This window comes from Lytechinus pictus, chromosome 4 (genome assembly GCF_037042905.1).
Source record: "Lytechinus pictus isolate F3 Inbred chromosome 4, Lp3.0, whole genome shotgun sequence".
NCBI lineage: Eukaryota > Metazoa > Echinodermata > Echinoidea > Temnopleuroida > Toxopneustidae > Lytechinus > Lytechinus pictus.
Window position 1 is genome coordinate 16,134,253 of NC_087248.1, and position 16,395 is coordinate 16,150,647.

Consider the following 16,395-nt stretch of genomic DNA (forward strand, 5'->3'; position numbering starts at 1 on the left):
GTGATTGTGATAATGAGAATAAACCAGACGGTGATGATGTGGAGAATGAACTAGAAGTTGATTATGGTGATGAAAATGATTATCATGATTATGATGATGAGAATGAAGAACAAACTGATTATGATGAACCAGAATCTGAAGTTGATTATGAGGTTGAGAATAAATCAGAAGATAATTATGAGAATGACACAGAAGATGATTATGTTGATGAGAATGAACCAGAAGATTATAACAGTTTTCATTGTAAACAAGTTGGTCATAAGTTGAATGATTCCAAACGAAAGTCATGCCTAGATCTAGATCTACAAAGCCAATCGTATCCTCATAATCGGATTAGAGTTTTACATGTACACTTAAGCCAAAAGCTCAACGATCATCGAGCCATGTACGATGAGCATGTATCGAGAGATGATGATATCGGTAGTAGGTCTAGTAAAGAGATGTCTGATAAATCTGTCTATTATGACATGAATGATGACCACAAGTGTGATGCCCAGTGTAATGTACCTTACTATCAGTATATGTCGAGTCCTGAACTCATCCAGGCTCCTGATAGTTATATACATCGATTCAGACTAGTCCTAGGCCCGCCTTAGTTCATCATAGGCCTAACGTTAACCAAGTTGTGTGCCCACTTTGTCTTAATGCTAGTCGGCATTGTTACCGCCACCATATTGGTGACTGTCCATTCTTGCCCGACCATGAAAGGCGCATGATTACTCGAGCTCGCAAGGCCGCTAGCATTCTCGGCTACACCAATTTCCAGACTTGTAGTGATACCTGCGATGAGTTGATTGTCGATCATGACCCTGGTTATGATCATGTTCCAGGCTGTATTCCTTCTGAAGATGTTAACTGTTCATCGTATGCCCTGGATCGTTCCTCTGTAGATCCCAATTTACATCTTGGTTGCTTTGATGACTCGAAGTCAGAGTCAGCCTTTCAGGGAGACCCTCACTGGTGCAATGGACTTTCTTCAGAGTCAGATGAGGTCCAAGTTTCTCACATTATGCCACATAGGTCTGTGGCTAGTTCAATCGTTGTGCCTAATCAGGCCCCCGTGACTCCCTTTGTGGAACTTTTCCATGGTGATCAGTGTGTCCGTGTCAGCATTGTCAGTGGGTCTACGGAGAATTTGATTTTACATTCTACGGTTCAAGATCTTGGGGCTGTGATAACCGCCACTTCCCGATCAGTTCAACCTACTGACAATTCCTCCCCTCTTACGATTGTGGGTGAGACCTGTCTCACATTCACAAGGGACAACAGACAGTTTCTCTTCAAAGGATTAGTGGTAGAGTCTTTGGATGTTGCTGTACAGGCTGGAATTCCATTCATGGATTTACATGATGTATTTCTGCGACCGGCTAAGCGTGTAGTATCATTCGGTGATGGACCATCATATCCGTACGGTCCTTCGGCTATCCCGCTATCCGATGCGCTTGCTGCAGGCTTACCTGATTCGGCTTCCGATGGCGTTGTCCGATCGTACCTTGTTTCAACTCTGGACTCCCGTAATCGTGAACGAGCCCATCTTGCCGTTGCAGACCAGTCATCTACGAGTGAAGTCCTTGGAGACATGGAACCTACTGTTAACTCAGACAGACATCCTATAGCCACAGAGCCCATCAGTGAGCTTATAACACCTCAACAGCCATCGGCTCCTGATCGTGAATCTTTACACCATAGTAACTGTGCAGCTCATGACTCCTCATCTGATATTGTTTCTGCATCTCAACCAGATCGTAGCCAGTCATTGGATCACGCATTGCATGATAACAGTAGGTGCTACCTGAATGCCCTTCCTCTTTCGAATCCTGGGGTCAAGGTTTCTTGTGTTCCTCTCATGCACAACATCACCGTCGCCGAGCATCATCATATGGCTCCTCATCCTTGTATCCTATGGATCGATGACCTTCCTGGTCGACCCCCGGATTCTCCTGCAGATGTCCCCGGTGATGCTTCAGGTCCTACCAGTGATCCCCGGTGCTGTAAGATGTTGGATCCTCGGTTCAGGTGGCCAGACACCATTGTGCCCTTCACTTCTGCCCTCATGATGATATCACAGAGTCGGCCATGTCACCCCATCGGAGAACACATTGGACTCCCCCCAGGTCGTCCTCCGGATATTGACTTTAAATCACGCAGGACCCCTTACTAGATTACCGACTGATATGACCCTTTTTCAAGAGACCCTTTCAGGAACGTCGATGGGCAAAGACTTTGTTTTAATGTTCCATCGCATTCTGTGAATGACACCTATCTATGGACTTTGATACAGAGGACTCATTTATGACAGTATATGAACTGGTGTTCTGATGCTCATCATACTGATATGGACAGTAATCACAGTATATACTCCAGACTCCTCTGTTTTCTTCTTTTTCTGTTACACCATTGTCTCTTTGCCTTTTTGTGATGTGATTTGTGCATGTTTTTCATTTGTATATTTTCAGCCTTTGCTGATATTTGTCAATATAATATACCAGTGACCAAGTTATCATTGTTTGATTATTGCTAAATAAATTGTATCCCTTTGATTATATTGGGTACCATGCAGTTATTTAGGTGTTAGATGGATTGTTCGCTTTTGCATATAAATTAAGACTACAAGTTATTGATTGCATGTTTATTTTGGTAATTTCCATCTCATTGATGGGTTGGTAATTCTATATTTATAATTGTTTTTTTTAATTATATGTATTCATGTCATACTGGTTTTTATTAAATGGTGAGATATTAGCATCAGGGTGTATAGTGAGAGTCTGAATGCCCCTTTTTATCAGCTATTTTAGGCTAGCAATCTTTTGGCAATCCATAAATACATCTTTCACTTTTCATAGTTCATGGTAGTCCAGTAATCCGCTCTTAGGTGTCATGTTTTATTTGTTTGCCTTTAGGCATTGCGTGTTTCATGGCTGAGCTGTGGATGCTGGATAGTGCCCATTGTACCTTACTTCTGAAACAATTTGTACACTCTCATGTTTTTCTCTTTTACCCATTACAGAATGTATTTGCTTTATGTGACCCTTTGTCTATTTGTTTTACATTTTGTTTAGTGCTTGCTATTACTAGTATGAGAAAAGACTGCCTTCTTCTGAGCAGGATTTGTGGGCCTCCATCTTCTTACACGTTCTTACTGTTAGACAGTATATTATCTTGTTTATGTACTTACTATGATAGGATTGTTTGTCTTTAGTATGCAAGGCAGCCATGTTATTCATTTGCATTCTATTTCGCGTTAGAAACAAAAAATATGTCAGTTGCATTTTATTTACATTTTCGGTATTTGCACATTTATGTATGTATTGGTGGATGGGCTCATAAGTGTCCACAATGATTGTGTTTATGGATGTATTTTATCTAGTGATGCCTTTTTTAGCTTTTATACTTAAGTCATGTTTTAACCTATTGTTTCATAGTGTGTGTTGACAATATTGATGTTGCTACATGAATTTGACTGTTTTACAGGTTGTAGCCTTTTTAGCATACATGTTTGACGGTTATTAGTGTTTTCCCCCGTTTTAGTTGGTTTGATATAGGACCTGTTGATAGGCTCTTTAGTGTGTGTTTTGCCTAGAGATAGAAAGGTAGATAAGATGTTGGTTATTTATTTATGTACGCTTATTGCATAAAGGCTAAAGTTACATTATGCTTTTTAATTAGTTATGTAGTAACCATGGTAATGGCCAATACTTTGATTAATATGTGATACCTTCCTTGCAGGTCTACCGGTATGTTTTCCGGAATCCACAAAATCTACAGATATAGTTTTGTTTTACCTTCTTAAGGAGTGAATTGGTTTGTTGTTTAGAAAGTAATTGTTCCCTGAGCCAATTGGTTAGAGGTTGACTTAATTCCAATGGAAAGATAGAGAAAAGTGGTTGCGCCAATATGTTATTGTATTTGATGTGTCTTGTAAAATGTCGCCCTCTGCGAGGGATGATGTCTTATCGCCCCTTACGATGGCCGCGCACGTTAAATGAGGTTTGCCCTAAAGTTGGCGTAATAAAATTGTTATTACTGTAACTGGTTTCCCATCTCCTTTCTTACTTAATGTCGATGCCCTTATGTTAAGTTCATTGCTCTACTCATGTCATTATAAGATGATCGAAGATGAACAATTTTTTCATGAAGTAGGCTCAGGAAAAGGATTATGACGGAGAAAATATCAACGCATCCAAGGAAAAGAAAAGCTGTGTCCATTGAACCCGTTAGGTCGAATATGCGTCCTGTAAATAGAAAAAAAGAACGTAGAATGTGAGGAGGTGATTCACTGTTAAGATCTGGAAAAAACACCCCCTAAAAATAAATTAAGGACGTTCCACAGTTATGTTTGTGCGCATTATGATCTGCGCATAGTTTACACTCTGCGCGCTGACATCACAATGGATGAACAGGTGATTAATTAGCTGCGGGTATGAGCTGATTTTTCTCATCTTCTGCACTTTAACTGCAGATCCGATGCGTTATTTCATGAAGCTAAAAAAATTGGATTATTCCATGGACCATTCAAAAAAATATTCTCTACAATTTCAAAATACTTTACTCTGCAGTGCTGCCAAGAATCACGAATATTACCCCGAGTTTGAATAAATGGTAGAGTGGTTTTGATTTTTTTCTTCACATAGATACTAAGCATTCGGCGCATTTTTGGTGTTTTAAAAAGCACATTTGCTCTAATAAAAATGCTGATAGTTTAAAAACAAGCGCATGAACCCCTATTTTTTAATGTTGTTACCTCTTCGGTATACCTTCCTCTACAACTCTGCAAATTTTGGTGAAAATGACATGGATTTTGAATAAAGTGCAGCATTTATTGTACGTTTGTAGTTTGTTACTGAAATTTTACATTTTTTAGATTGGGATTTTGTTATCTTTTACGCCATTTTTAAGAACTGACAGTGCTGTTAAACTTAAAATTGCAAACAAATAGCACTATAAATAGATTCTCCATTCTAACGATACAATTATTAACTCTCTTGCGAAATTTGATGACTTTTTCATGTATTTTGACTGAGTAATAGAGGCTTAAACTCATTGTAGTAATCTTGGGCGGTCTAAAAATGCCAAATTCTTTTGAATGCGCAATTCTTAAGAACATCAATTTGGGTGAACTTTGAAGCTCTATAGCAAAAAATCAAGCACATGGATCTATGTTAATTTCTGCATATTTCGAATATTAAGGTTCTAAAGTATCTATGTGCAAAGTTTGGTGAAAATGACATGGATTTCACTTTAACTGTGGAACGTCCTTAAGAGACACGGGAGTGATAGTTTGTCCCTTCTTTAAACGATTTATTCAGCTTGCAGAGACCTACCTGCCACCCATCCTCCTATTACTTCACCAAGTCCGGTAAAGATTAAGACGAACGGTAAAACTGTGGAGGATAGAGACTGGGGAACCGCGTCTATCACACTGGTATTTTTGACAACTGTCTTTGCTCCCAAAGCCAAGCCACTGATCGCAGCAAAGACGCATAACGTTGAGAAACGAGTTGCTATCCGATTTAAACAAAGTGGCAAGGCACCAATGGTACCGAATAGAAGAAACAATGTCCTTGAAGGAAACAAATCTTTGTTTAGGAAGTTAAAGAGTCCTGGCATCAACCGCCCTGCAATGTTTCCTATACCAGCTGCTATAGAGAGCAACACAGCTACGGCTTCCGGAAGACCTTTCGCTTCTGCATTGGAAATGACGAACACAGTCCAACCGACATAGGAGACCCCATGAAGACATGCTGCAAGAAATGCGTATATGATTAAAGGATGATCACTGAAGACATGTAGACCCACTCTTTTACAAGTAGCTCTTAGCAGTGTCAAGGAACCATGGAAACATCGGACTGCTGCTGAATCGCGATGTGAGGCATTTTGTTGAACCGTGTCTGCATTTTCCAGATCCCTTAGATTTTCCGAGGAAGAGGCCAGATTGTGCGACTCGCCATGATTCAGCAAGGATTCTTGAGGATCACATTCTTGTTCAGATGACGTTTTACGAAGCCATGTCCCGCATACGACTAGGTGGAGGTTAACTGCTCCAAGGATGAGCAGAGCACCTCGCCAGTCGTAGGCATCCAACAGTTTCTGCGTCAGCAGAGGAAGAATCATCATTCCCATCCCGGCACCCATTGATGCGATTGAATAAGGTAACATATATTCATCCTTGAAGGCATACACCAATGACAACATGGTGGGGATGAGCGTCATCGATAATCCAAGCCCTGAATAAAATAAGAAGGGAAGAAAGGTCAATAATGCGTTAGCACACCAAATGGTAACATCGACTTTTTTTCATCAAAATGGCATGAGGAAGTTTTGAACCACGACGCAGAACAAATTCAATAACACAGAAAATGTGTTAAAAATGCAAGTAAAAAATGCAGGTCAAATCGCAATGATCAACAGCTTGTAGGCCTTTGTCGAAATTATGTGAACCGGAACAAGAGATTTTTTTCTAAGCTTCGGTGCTAACGAAAAATTGTTATATGTCGTTGGCCCAGAGTCCAGGACGACAAAGACTTCTTGGTTTGACTTTGTCAGACATGAAGGGCATTGGACAATACATTATGTTCTTCAAAGCGTTCTGCGTCGCAATGCGGAATGCGTTAGTTTACATATATATTTATATACATGGGTGTGTGTGTGTTTGTGTGTGGGAGGATGTGTGGAGGTGCCGTGGCCGAGTGGTCTAAGGCGCCTGGCTATACATGGAAAGTCTGGGGTTCGATCCCCGGCCGCGGCACCTATGCCCGTGAGCAAGGTATTTAATCTTCGATGCTCATTTATCCTGCTTTCAAATAAATGGAAATGCTATATGCATTATTGGTAACTAGGTGTGCAAAAAAAAGTGTTTGTTGAAAAAAAAGGTATGTGTATGGTGATTTAGCACTGATAGTGCTAGTGCTTTGATTCTAACATTAAACAAGTGGAATGCCTCTGGCCGTCTCACCTGCATCACGCGATTCAATATAGCAGCAGTGCTGATTTTGAAAACTACTATAACTCGCACAAGATGTTCAGTGATACTTGGTTACTCTTATTTCCACGTTTTATGAACTACACCCATACACTTATAGAGATATGATGGTAATTCAACAAATACCCCCAACGTGGCCAAAGTTCATTGACCTTACATGACCTTTGACCTTGATCATGTGACCTGAAACTCGCACAGGATGTTCAGTGATACTTGATTACTCTTATGTCCAAGTTTCAAGAGAAAGATCCATCAACTTTCCAAGTTATGATGGTAATTCAACAGATACCCCAATTTGACCAAAGTTCATTGACCCTAAATGACCTTTGACCTTGATCATGTGACCTGAAACTTGCACAGGATGTTCAGTAATACTTGATTACTATTATGTCCAAGTTTCATGAATCAGATCCATAAACTTTTAAAGTTATGATGGTAAATCTACAGATACCCCCAATTCGGCCAAAGTTCATTGACCCTAAATGACCATTGACCTTGGTCATGTGACGTGAAACTCATGCAGGATGTTCAGTGATACTTGATTAACCTTATGTATAAGTTTCATGAACTAGGTTCATATATTTTCTAAGTTATGATGACATTTCAAAAACTTAACCTTAGGTTAAGATTTTGATGTTGATTCCCCCAACATGGTCTAAGTTCATTGACCCTAAATGACCATTGACCATGGTCATGTGACATGAAACTCAGGCAGGATGTTCAGTAATACTTGATTAACCTTATGGCCAAGTTTCATGAACTAGGTCCATATACTTTCTAAGTTATGCTGTCATTTCAAAAACTTAACCTCAGGTTAAGATTTGGTGTTGACGCCGCCGCCGCCGCCGCCGCCGCACAGTGGGCCGGGGCGAAACAAAAGTGCGCCAAAAGTCATTTTTGGCAATTTCAGATTTTTAATTTTTGTCATGCCCAGCTGACAGATAACACTTTGAAGAATACTTCAGCAAAATATTTCATTCCGGAATTTGCATAAAGGTGGTTAATTTCCTACCTCAAATCGTAAAATGTGACATTTTGCGAAATGTCGCGTATATGACAACCTAGTTGAAAAACAGGCCATTTCACAGGAGGTTTTTCATGTAGGAATCTGAAATGACTCCCACATAATCCTGATATATTCTTTTTTCGTGTGAAAGGGTTCAAAGTAGATAAAAGACACCTTTCGGGAGGTTTATAGGATGATTATTCCTCGAAATAGACTGAAAATCCATGTTTTTTGCATTTACATTAGAAACGTTTAGATTTCCGTGGATTTCCGTCTAAATTCTATAAGCATCATTTTCTCTGATGTCTCAGCTTTAAGTCGATACCAAATTTAGCTGCCCGTTTTTGCCCGTTTTCATGTTAGAGCCGATTTTACTTGACACAACACCCCAAAAACCTGTTAAAAACTGTCATTTTTATACCGCGCAGTCATCGTAGCGCACCGTATGGGTGTACATTGCCGTTCGCTTTTGCACGGCGAGGACGATCGATTCCCCTTCCATTCCATGACTGTGACATGACATGAATTCTGGGCATAATATAAACAAAATAAAGGTTGCTAACGCGAATAAGGGCTATACCCACAACTCTTCCAGAGATAAAACTTACTTGTAGAATAATTTCAGCCAAAACCCCTCCTCATAGTGATACATTCGTGGTGTTATATATACTCTGCGTTTTACATAAGTCCACACAGCTTGATAAAGCACGATTAATATTTTTCAGATCTTATTTTATTTTTTATAAATCTAATTATTGATCATTTTGATGCCATAAAATTATTTTCGGCATCTCATACACACTTTTTAGGCATGTGAGAATCATAAACCACTATTCACTCTGGTCAATCTTAAAGTAGCACATAACACAAAGTTTATGTACTACACATTGTTTAGCGTAATTTGTCTTTTCACAGATAGGTTTTAAGTAGCCAATCAAAATTTGGTATCAAGGTGACGTCATATCGGCTTTAAATTATGTTCAGTCGATTCTACGGCCCAAATTACCCTTAAGCAACATGTTAAAGTAAAAATCTAACACGGAATATAATTTTGGCGCACTTTCAACTCATTCTGGCCCACTGTGCGCCGTCGGAAAAGCGGCGCCTATAGTCTCACTCTGCTATGCAGGTGAGACAAAAAACTATAGGATTGCATTTCTCTGGACGACAAAGACTTCTTGGTTTGACTTTGTCAGACATGAAGGGCATTTTACAATCCCCTACAAATAAAAACTTGTAAATGAAATCAGTGGAATGCGATAGTTTACATATATATTTATACACATGGGTGTGTGTGTGGGAGGATGTGTATGGTGATTTAGCACTGATAGTGCTAGTGCTTTGATTCTAACATTTAAAAAAGCCACAGGATAGCATTTCTCACCTGAGAAAATAAGACATATTGCAAAGATTGTATCTTTATTGACTTGAGAACATGCCACGAGTCCTAAGGATCCGAGCAATCCACCAATCATAGCCACGGAACGAGGGGAGTAGTGATGAAGAAGCACTTTGACAATGACACCTGGGATTAGGCAAATCAAAGACATTGACAACAAATCAATGATGCGAAAACTTATTTCATGTTGGTCTCACTCAGTATTTTACGAGGACTGTGTAATACCGCTTTCAGTAACTCGATCGCTGGTCCAGACTGGTCCAGACTAGGCCCTGCATGGCGAGCGGAAAAATTATAGTTTTAGACCTAGAACGGGACACTCTTAGACTATTCATGTTTTGTAAATCATTAAAAGGATAAGAGGGGATCTTCCTACATTAATAATGCGAGCGCAAAACGCGAGCAGAAAATGTTTGTATACGTTTTGAACTGATCGGAAAGTGCCTTTTAAGGACTGATTGCACTTAGCCATGAAGACGTTTTGTTTATGAATGACGCGGGCTAAAATAACCAGGGCACTGGGAACGATTTTTTTTCATTGGAGGTGCTGACACGGAATGAAATCTCTCCACAAAGGTGTGGGGGCAATTGAGTTTTCCATTGTTCTTTAATAATATATACACACCCACACATGCAAGGGCACCTCCCCCACACATATTTCATGTTGTCCTGAAAATTGAACGTTTATTTTTGAGCAATGCGCGTGATCGTGTGATATGTAACAAATACTTACTACGAGCGCGACAAGGCGAGCATAATTTTTTAATGTGCGTTCTGTGCTTAATCGAAAAGGGACCTATTATATGGCCTAATTAATGACTGTTTGCAGTGACCCATGAAGACGATCCATATATCAACAATCAAATAATGCGATCGCGAAGCGCGAGCTGAAAATATTTAACATTATGACCTAAAACTGGACATTCTAAGCAACTTTTGTACAAAGTCACAACTCGTGAATTTTTTTGCATCTTCTAAAAGGACAAGTCCCCCAACAAAAAGTTGATTTAAATAAAAAGAAAAAAATCTAACAAGCATAACACTGATAATGTCATCAAAATCGGGTGTAAAATAAGAAAGTTATAACATTTAAAAGTTTCGCTCAATTTCACAAAACATTTTCTATATTCACATCCTAATCGGTATGCTAATGAGGCGACTGATGACATCACACACTCAATATTTCTTTTGCATTTTATAATAATATGAGATATTCCATTTTTTCCGTGATGTCTTGTGAAAAAAGGCTGACTGAGCCTTTTCATAGCTTTCCAAACTTACCGGACATCATAATAATGGCGTGGTACATGCCAACGAACATCCCAATTCGTCCGATGGTGGATTCAAGGTCTCTCACGATATGTACAAGAAGAACAGCAAAAGACTTTATTGTTCCCAACTCGAGGAACTGAACCAACCAATTTCCAACTAAGATAAGGACCTTGTTAGCCATGTTAATCCTTTCATCACAATTTTTTTGCTTGTTTTGAACAGTCCGAAATTTGATTTCTCTCCCATGTAGTCACTCACATTGCAGTTCAAGTTGTGCTTATAGAGGATGTACAGGAGCGTATCTCACATCAGATCCGACAGAGCATTACGTGGGCCAAATATTATCTGTGGTTAATACGGGACCAACAATAGTGCACCCCCAAACACAAAAGATAATCCTCTGCTCCGCCGCCAATGACCGACTCTATTATGCTTGTGCATATGGGCCCATACAATTTCTTTGTCAGATTGATGTTGAAAACGCTATGTAGCATATTTTCGTAAAATTAATAATTCAAAATCCAGTATCACAAATCATATACAATGCAATCAGAGGCGTCGATCCTGGGGGGGGGGGGGGGGGGGGGGGTGGGCAGGGGGTGGGGCGATCGCCCCACCAATGAAAATATTGGGGGGCAAATATATCGTTTTGCCCCCCCCCCCCAATAATTCCGCATCGGCAAAAATAAAATAATGAGATTATAATGTTACACAGAAATCGGCAAGCGAAATTGAAATACACAACTCGTTCTTTATTTAAAGGAGAAGGAAACCCTTGAAACCAGCTGAATCCATATCAAAGAGAAAAATCAAAGAAACTTATTGTTGAAAGTTTGAAGAAGATTGGATGAATATAAGAAAGTTATGAGCATTTGAATATCGAGATCACTAATGCCATGTAGATCCTCCTATTGGCAATGCGACCAAGATCTGTGATGTCACACACGTACAACTCCCTCATTACTTTAGTACTTATTTCACTTAAATTCTCACTTTTATAGAGTCTATCCCAAGGTGAAGTGTTCTCTTTATGAGAGGACAAGTACAGAGGTTTCACAACATTATATCATTGATGAATCGTTTGTCATATGATAGAATGAGCAAAAAGAGATGTTTTGGGGTATATTTTCAGTGTCCAAAAGGGGAGAGTTGTTCATCAGTGACATCATTGATCTTGGTCGCATTGCCAATCGGAGGATCTCCATAGCATTAGTGATCTCGACATTCAAATGCTCATAACTCTTCTATTGCTAGTCCTATTTTACTCAAACTTTTGTTGATCTTATTCTTTGATTTTTTTTGCTTTCACAAAAGCTAACTTGCTCCAAGATTTTCATTCTCCTTTAAAATCGTGCTCAAAATGTCTGTTTTTCAAATTAGAATATAAAATTTTTCAGCTTGCACTTCGCGCTCGCATCATTTTTGTAGCAAAAACCCATACTTTTCGTTATTAAAAAGGTGAAATTGTCCCCTTTTCGGTTCTAAACCTCAAAAGAACTCCTGCTTCGATTTGCAACAATCTTTTGTTGGATATATATCTTGTTCTTTATCAAAAACGTCCATTAAACTGTCATTTTTTCAGATAGAAATGTCAAAATTTTAAACTCGCGCTTCGCGGTCGCATCTATTGTTCATTTAGATACCAATCTTAATTATTGGTACCAAAAACGCTTAGAATATCAAGCTTTAATTCAGGTCAGAATATAAATAAATTTCAGCTCGCGCTTCGCGCTCGCATATTAATTTGTTGGTGAGATATGTGTCTCTTTCTCATGAATCATATACATATATATATATATATATATATACATATAAGCATCTTGGTTTTCCACGTATTGGCAATAATAATAATAAGACATCAGAAATGCGAAACAAATTCACGAGTAATGCAGTTTTTGAAGTGCCAACAGTTAAGTTCTTTTATTCAATCTCCAAATTTTCGGTAGACATCTACCTTCTTCAGGGAAGATTCGTGAATTGTGACAAGTTTGAATGACAGTTGTTTTTATTAAAGCGTGCGCGATCTCAGCGGGACTAGGGTAACCACTGCTAGCTGCGCAAAATGCTGTTATGAATGTATAGTGCGCGCTTTTGGGTAACAGACCATTAATGACGTAAGTTACGTTATAATAAAAGAGTATGATTTAGGTTTCGTAACAATAAAAATATTTCGTAATAATAAGAGTGTCTAACTGAGACCGCGCACGCTGCACATTGCACAGAGAGATCATAATAAACAAGATAGCTGAATTAAGGAAATTAAGGCAAAGAGGAAAAAGATATGATTATCTATAGAATGTGAATGCGTTGAGCCAAGACAGATCTTTGTTCAGGCCACTTTCAAACGTGCGGCTTTTGACGATATGTCTCAGCTCAGCCCATTTCCGTTCCTCTGCCGATTATGAAAGAAAAATACGTACTGCACATAAATGACAAGCACGGTACTGGTTTCTGTGATGGAGTGGAGGTTGGTTATTTTGATGGAATGACAATGAATCCAATTTCTACTTACCGACTTTATGCGTGTAAAGAAATCCGACAGGCAATCCTCCAAAATAATGATTCCTCCAATTATTACACAATTCCAATATTTATAAATTTTGACCCTTAACACGTAGCTAACACGTAGCTTTCCGAGCGAAATAGATACCCTTTTTTCATTATTTTAGTGTTTTTGACACCCTTATTATGTATGTAGTACAGGGGCGGATCCATCCTTCGCCAATAGGGGGAGGGGGGCTGGAATTCTTTTTCAGCCTTATTTTCCCCGATCGGCCGCTCGAAGATGATTTTTTGCTTGTTTCTTTGAAGGGGGTAGTCCTATAAATCACTTCTTAGCTTTATTCTTTAAATCAACATAAATGTATAATATCATAATCCTTATTTTATCATGCGAGCGCGAAGCGCGAGCAATTTTTTTTTGAAATTGTATGTAATTTTTTTCCTAAAAATTTGAACATTCTGGAAAAAAATAAGTGCAATAATTACTACGAACGTGAGCAAAAAATTTTGATACACGTTTTGAACTGATCGAAAAGTCCCTTTTAAGGACTGCTTGCACTTAGCCATGAAGACGTTACATATTTCAACAATCAAATAATGCGAGCGCGAAGCGCGAGCTGAAAAATTGTGACATATCTACATAAAGAATGGAAAACTTTAATCAATTTTTGTAATCATGAACATGATAGCTATAAAACTAAACAACTGATGCGAGCGCGAAGCGCGAGCGGAAGAATTATAGTTTTAGACCTAGAACGGGACACTCTATTCATGTTTTGTAAATCATGAAAAGGATAAGAGGGGATCTTCCTACATTAATAATGCGAGCAGAAAATGTTTGTATACGTTTTGAACTGATCGGAAAGTGCCTTTTAAGGACTGATTGCACTTAGCCATGAAGACGTTACATATTTCAACAATCAAATAATGCGAGTGCGAAGCGCGAGCTGAAAGTTTTTGACATTTCTACATAAAGAATGGAAAACTTTAATCTTTTTTTGTAATCATGAACAAGATAGCTATATAAATAAACAATTGATGGGAGCGCGAAGCGCGAGCGGAAAAAATATAGTTTTAGATCTAGATCGGGACACTCTATTCATGTTTTGTAAATCATGAAAAGGATAAGAGGGGATCTTCCTACATTAATAATGCGAGCGCAAAGCGCGAGCAGAAAATGTTTGTATACGTTTTGAACTGATCGAAAAGTGCCTTTTAAGGACTGTTTGCACTTAGCCATTAAGACGTTACATATTTCAATAAACAAATGATGCGAGCGCGAAGCGCGAGCGGAAAAATTCGAGATTTAGACCTGGAACGGGACACTCTATTCATGTTTTGTAAATCATGAAAGGGGGATCTTTCTACATTAATAATTCGAGCACAAAGGGCGAGCTGAAAATTGTTGATATTCTGATCTGAAACTGGATAACTGAATGAACATGCGCGCGCGTGTTTCAGATTTAGACCTAGAATCTAGGCATTATAAATACATTTTTTATCATAAAAATAAAAGCGAGCGCGAAGTGCGAGCTTAAAATATTTGATATTCCGATCTGAAAAAGGGGGTCAATTTCAGTTTTATATATTAAACACTGCAGAAAAATTGTAAGATGGATATAAATCGCACTTGATAAAGAGCTGATATTTTTCATTATTACTTTGAGTTTGAGACATAGGACCGTGATATCCTTAGGACATGTTATCATATGAATATGGTGACTAGATATCTTCCGATTCATTAATGCATATTATGGCCTGAACACTGTACATTTCAAGCACTTTTTATTATGAATAGGATCCATCAGTAATTAGTTGATATATTTTTAACCATTAATTCGAGCGCAAATCGCGAGCCGAAATTTTTGATAAACTGTCATGAAAAGGGGATTTTAAGTAGTTTGTTATATAATCAATATTGAGACATACATAACCCGCCAATCAAAATACAAGCATGGCAGCGCTAGCTGATACGTTATGACAATCAGACCTGAAAGGGATATTTTGAAAACTTTATGGAATACATGAAAATAATAGGCACCTGATAAATAAATATTCGCGAGCGCGCAGCGCCAGCGGAAAATGTTAATATTCAAACCATAAAACTGACATTTTTACAGAACACTTTTGAAAAATCAATTTGTATACCACACAAATTAATGAAAGTTCGATTTCCGAGAAGAAATATGTTTTGTATATTGACTTCCAAACTTGATATTCAAGCTCCATGTCGAACAAAATATGTTAATCCCTGAACAGGCAATGCGAGCGCGAAGCGCGAGCGAAAATTTTATATAGTGACATGAAATTTTTTTTTCCAAGTCTTCCTCTCATTTAATTTTATTCACTCGTCTTCCTCCTCTTCTTTTTTCTCTTTTCTTTTCCTTCCTCTTTCTTTCTTTCCCTTTTTTCTTTTTTTGGTCCTTTAATAGGGGGCGGGCCCTCGGCCCCCACCTGGATCCGCCTATGGTAGTATGCACCCTTATGGGTGTAGTATGCATGTATGTAGTATCTATGTATGTAGTATGCATGTATGCATAGTATGCATAGTATACACGAAATATTTTCTTAAAGCAGTTAAATTCCTGCTTTCTGTGCATGACCTCACTTAGACGCAAAGATCCATTCTTGACAAATGCAGCTCAAGATTCTTAAAGAAGTGGCTGAATATGCCACAAGGGGCAACACTTGCAATTGTTCACTGCCAACAAGGTATGGATATTCCTACCATCTCCCAAGTCTATAGCGAATGTCATGCACAGACAGTAGCACATGCCTTATTCGTTCCGATGAAAGAGTGAAGGCCGCTATGACGGCATGTATAGCAAGAGAAGAATCTTACTCTAGGAAATCGTATGGTAATACTGATGCTAAAGATATGGTAAACGTTGCAATGAATACCACGCCTCATAGAAAATGGTCAAAAGTGAAATCAAATATCACATGTGCTGTTAAAAATAAATATCAAGATATATGGACCGATAAGGTTGAGGGATTGCTGCTCCAAGGTAAATTCTTGGAGCTCATGAGGCTTGAGCAGGAAGATCTCACCTGGAAAAGTATTATATACGACCTACATCCAAAGTTCTTAGTTTTGCAGTCAGGTCATCTGTTGACTGTCTCCCTACTAAGGAACCTTCAAAGATGTGGTAAAAAACTCTCGGCAAATTGTAAACTGTGCGGAAATAAACAGACCTTCCTGCATGTTCTATGGATGCAAAATCATGTTAGAACAAG

At 38.7% G+C, this 16,395-nt stretch overlaps 1 protein-coding gene across 1 annotated transcript; it reads right to left on the reverse strand.

The window, feature by feature from the left end:
• Positions 1–2,693: 2,693 nt before the first annotated feature.
• Positions 2,694–10,946, reverse strand: LOC129258935 (monocarboxylate transporter 13-like). The gene is made up of 4 exons (XM_054897182.2): positions 10,666–10,946; positions 9,370–9,510; positions 5,322–6,224; positions 2,694–4,232 (listed from the first exon to the last, which is right to left on the reverse strand). Exons 1-4 carry the CDS (start codon positions 10,835–10,837, stop codon positions 4,069–4,071), a joined length of 1,380 nt encoding a protein of 459 aa, XP_054753157.2. The 5' UTR covers positions 10,838–10,946; the 3' UTR covers positions 2,694–4,068.
• Positions 10,947–16,395: the final 5,449 nt, after the last annotated feature.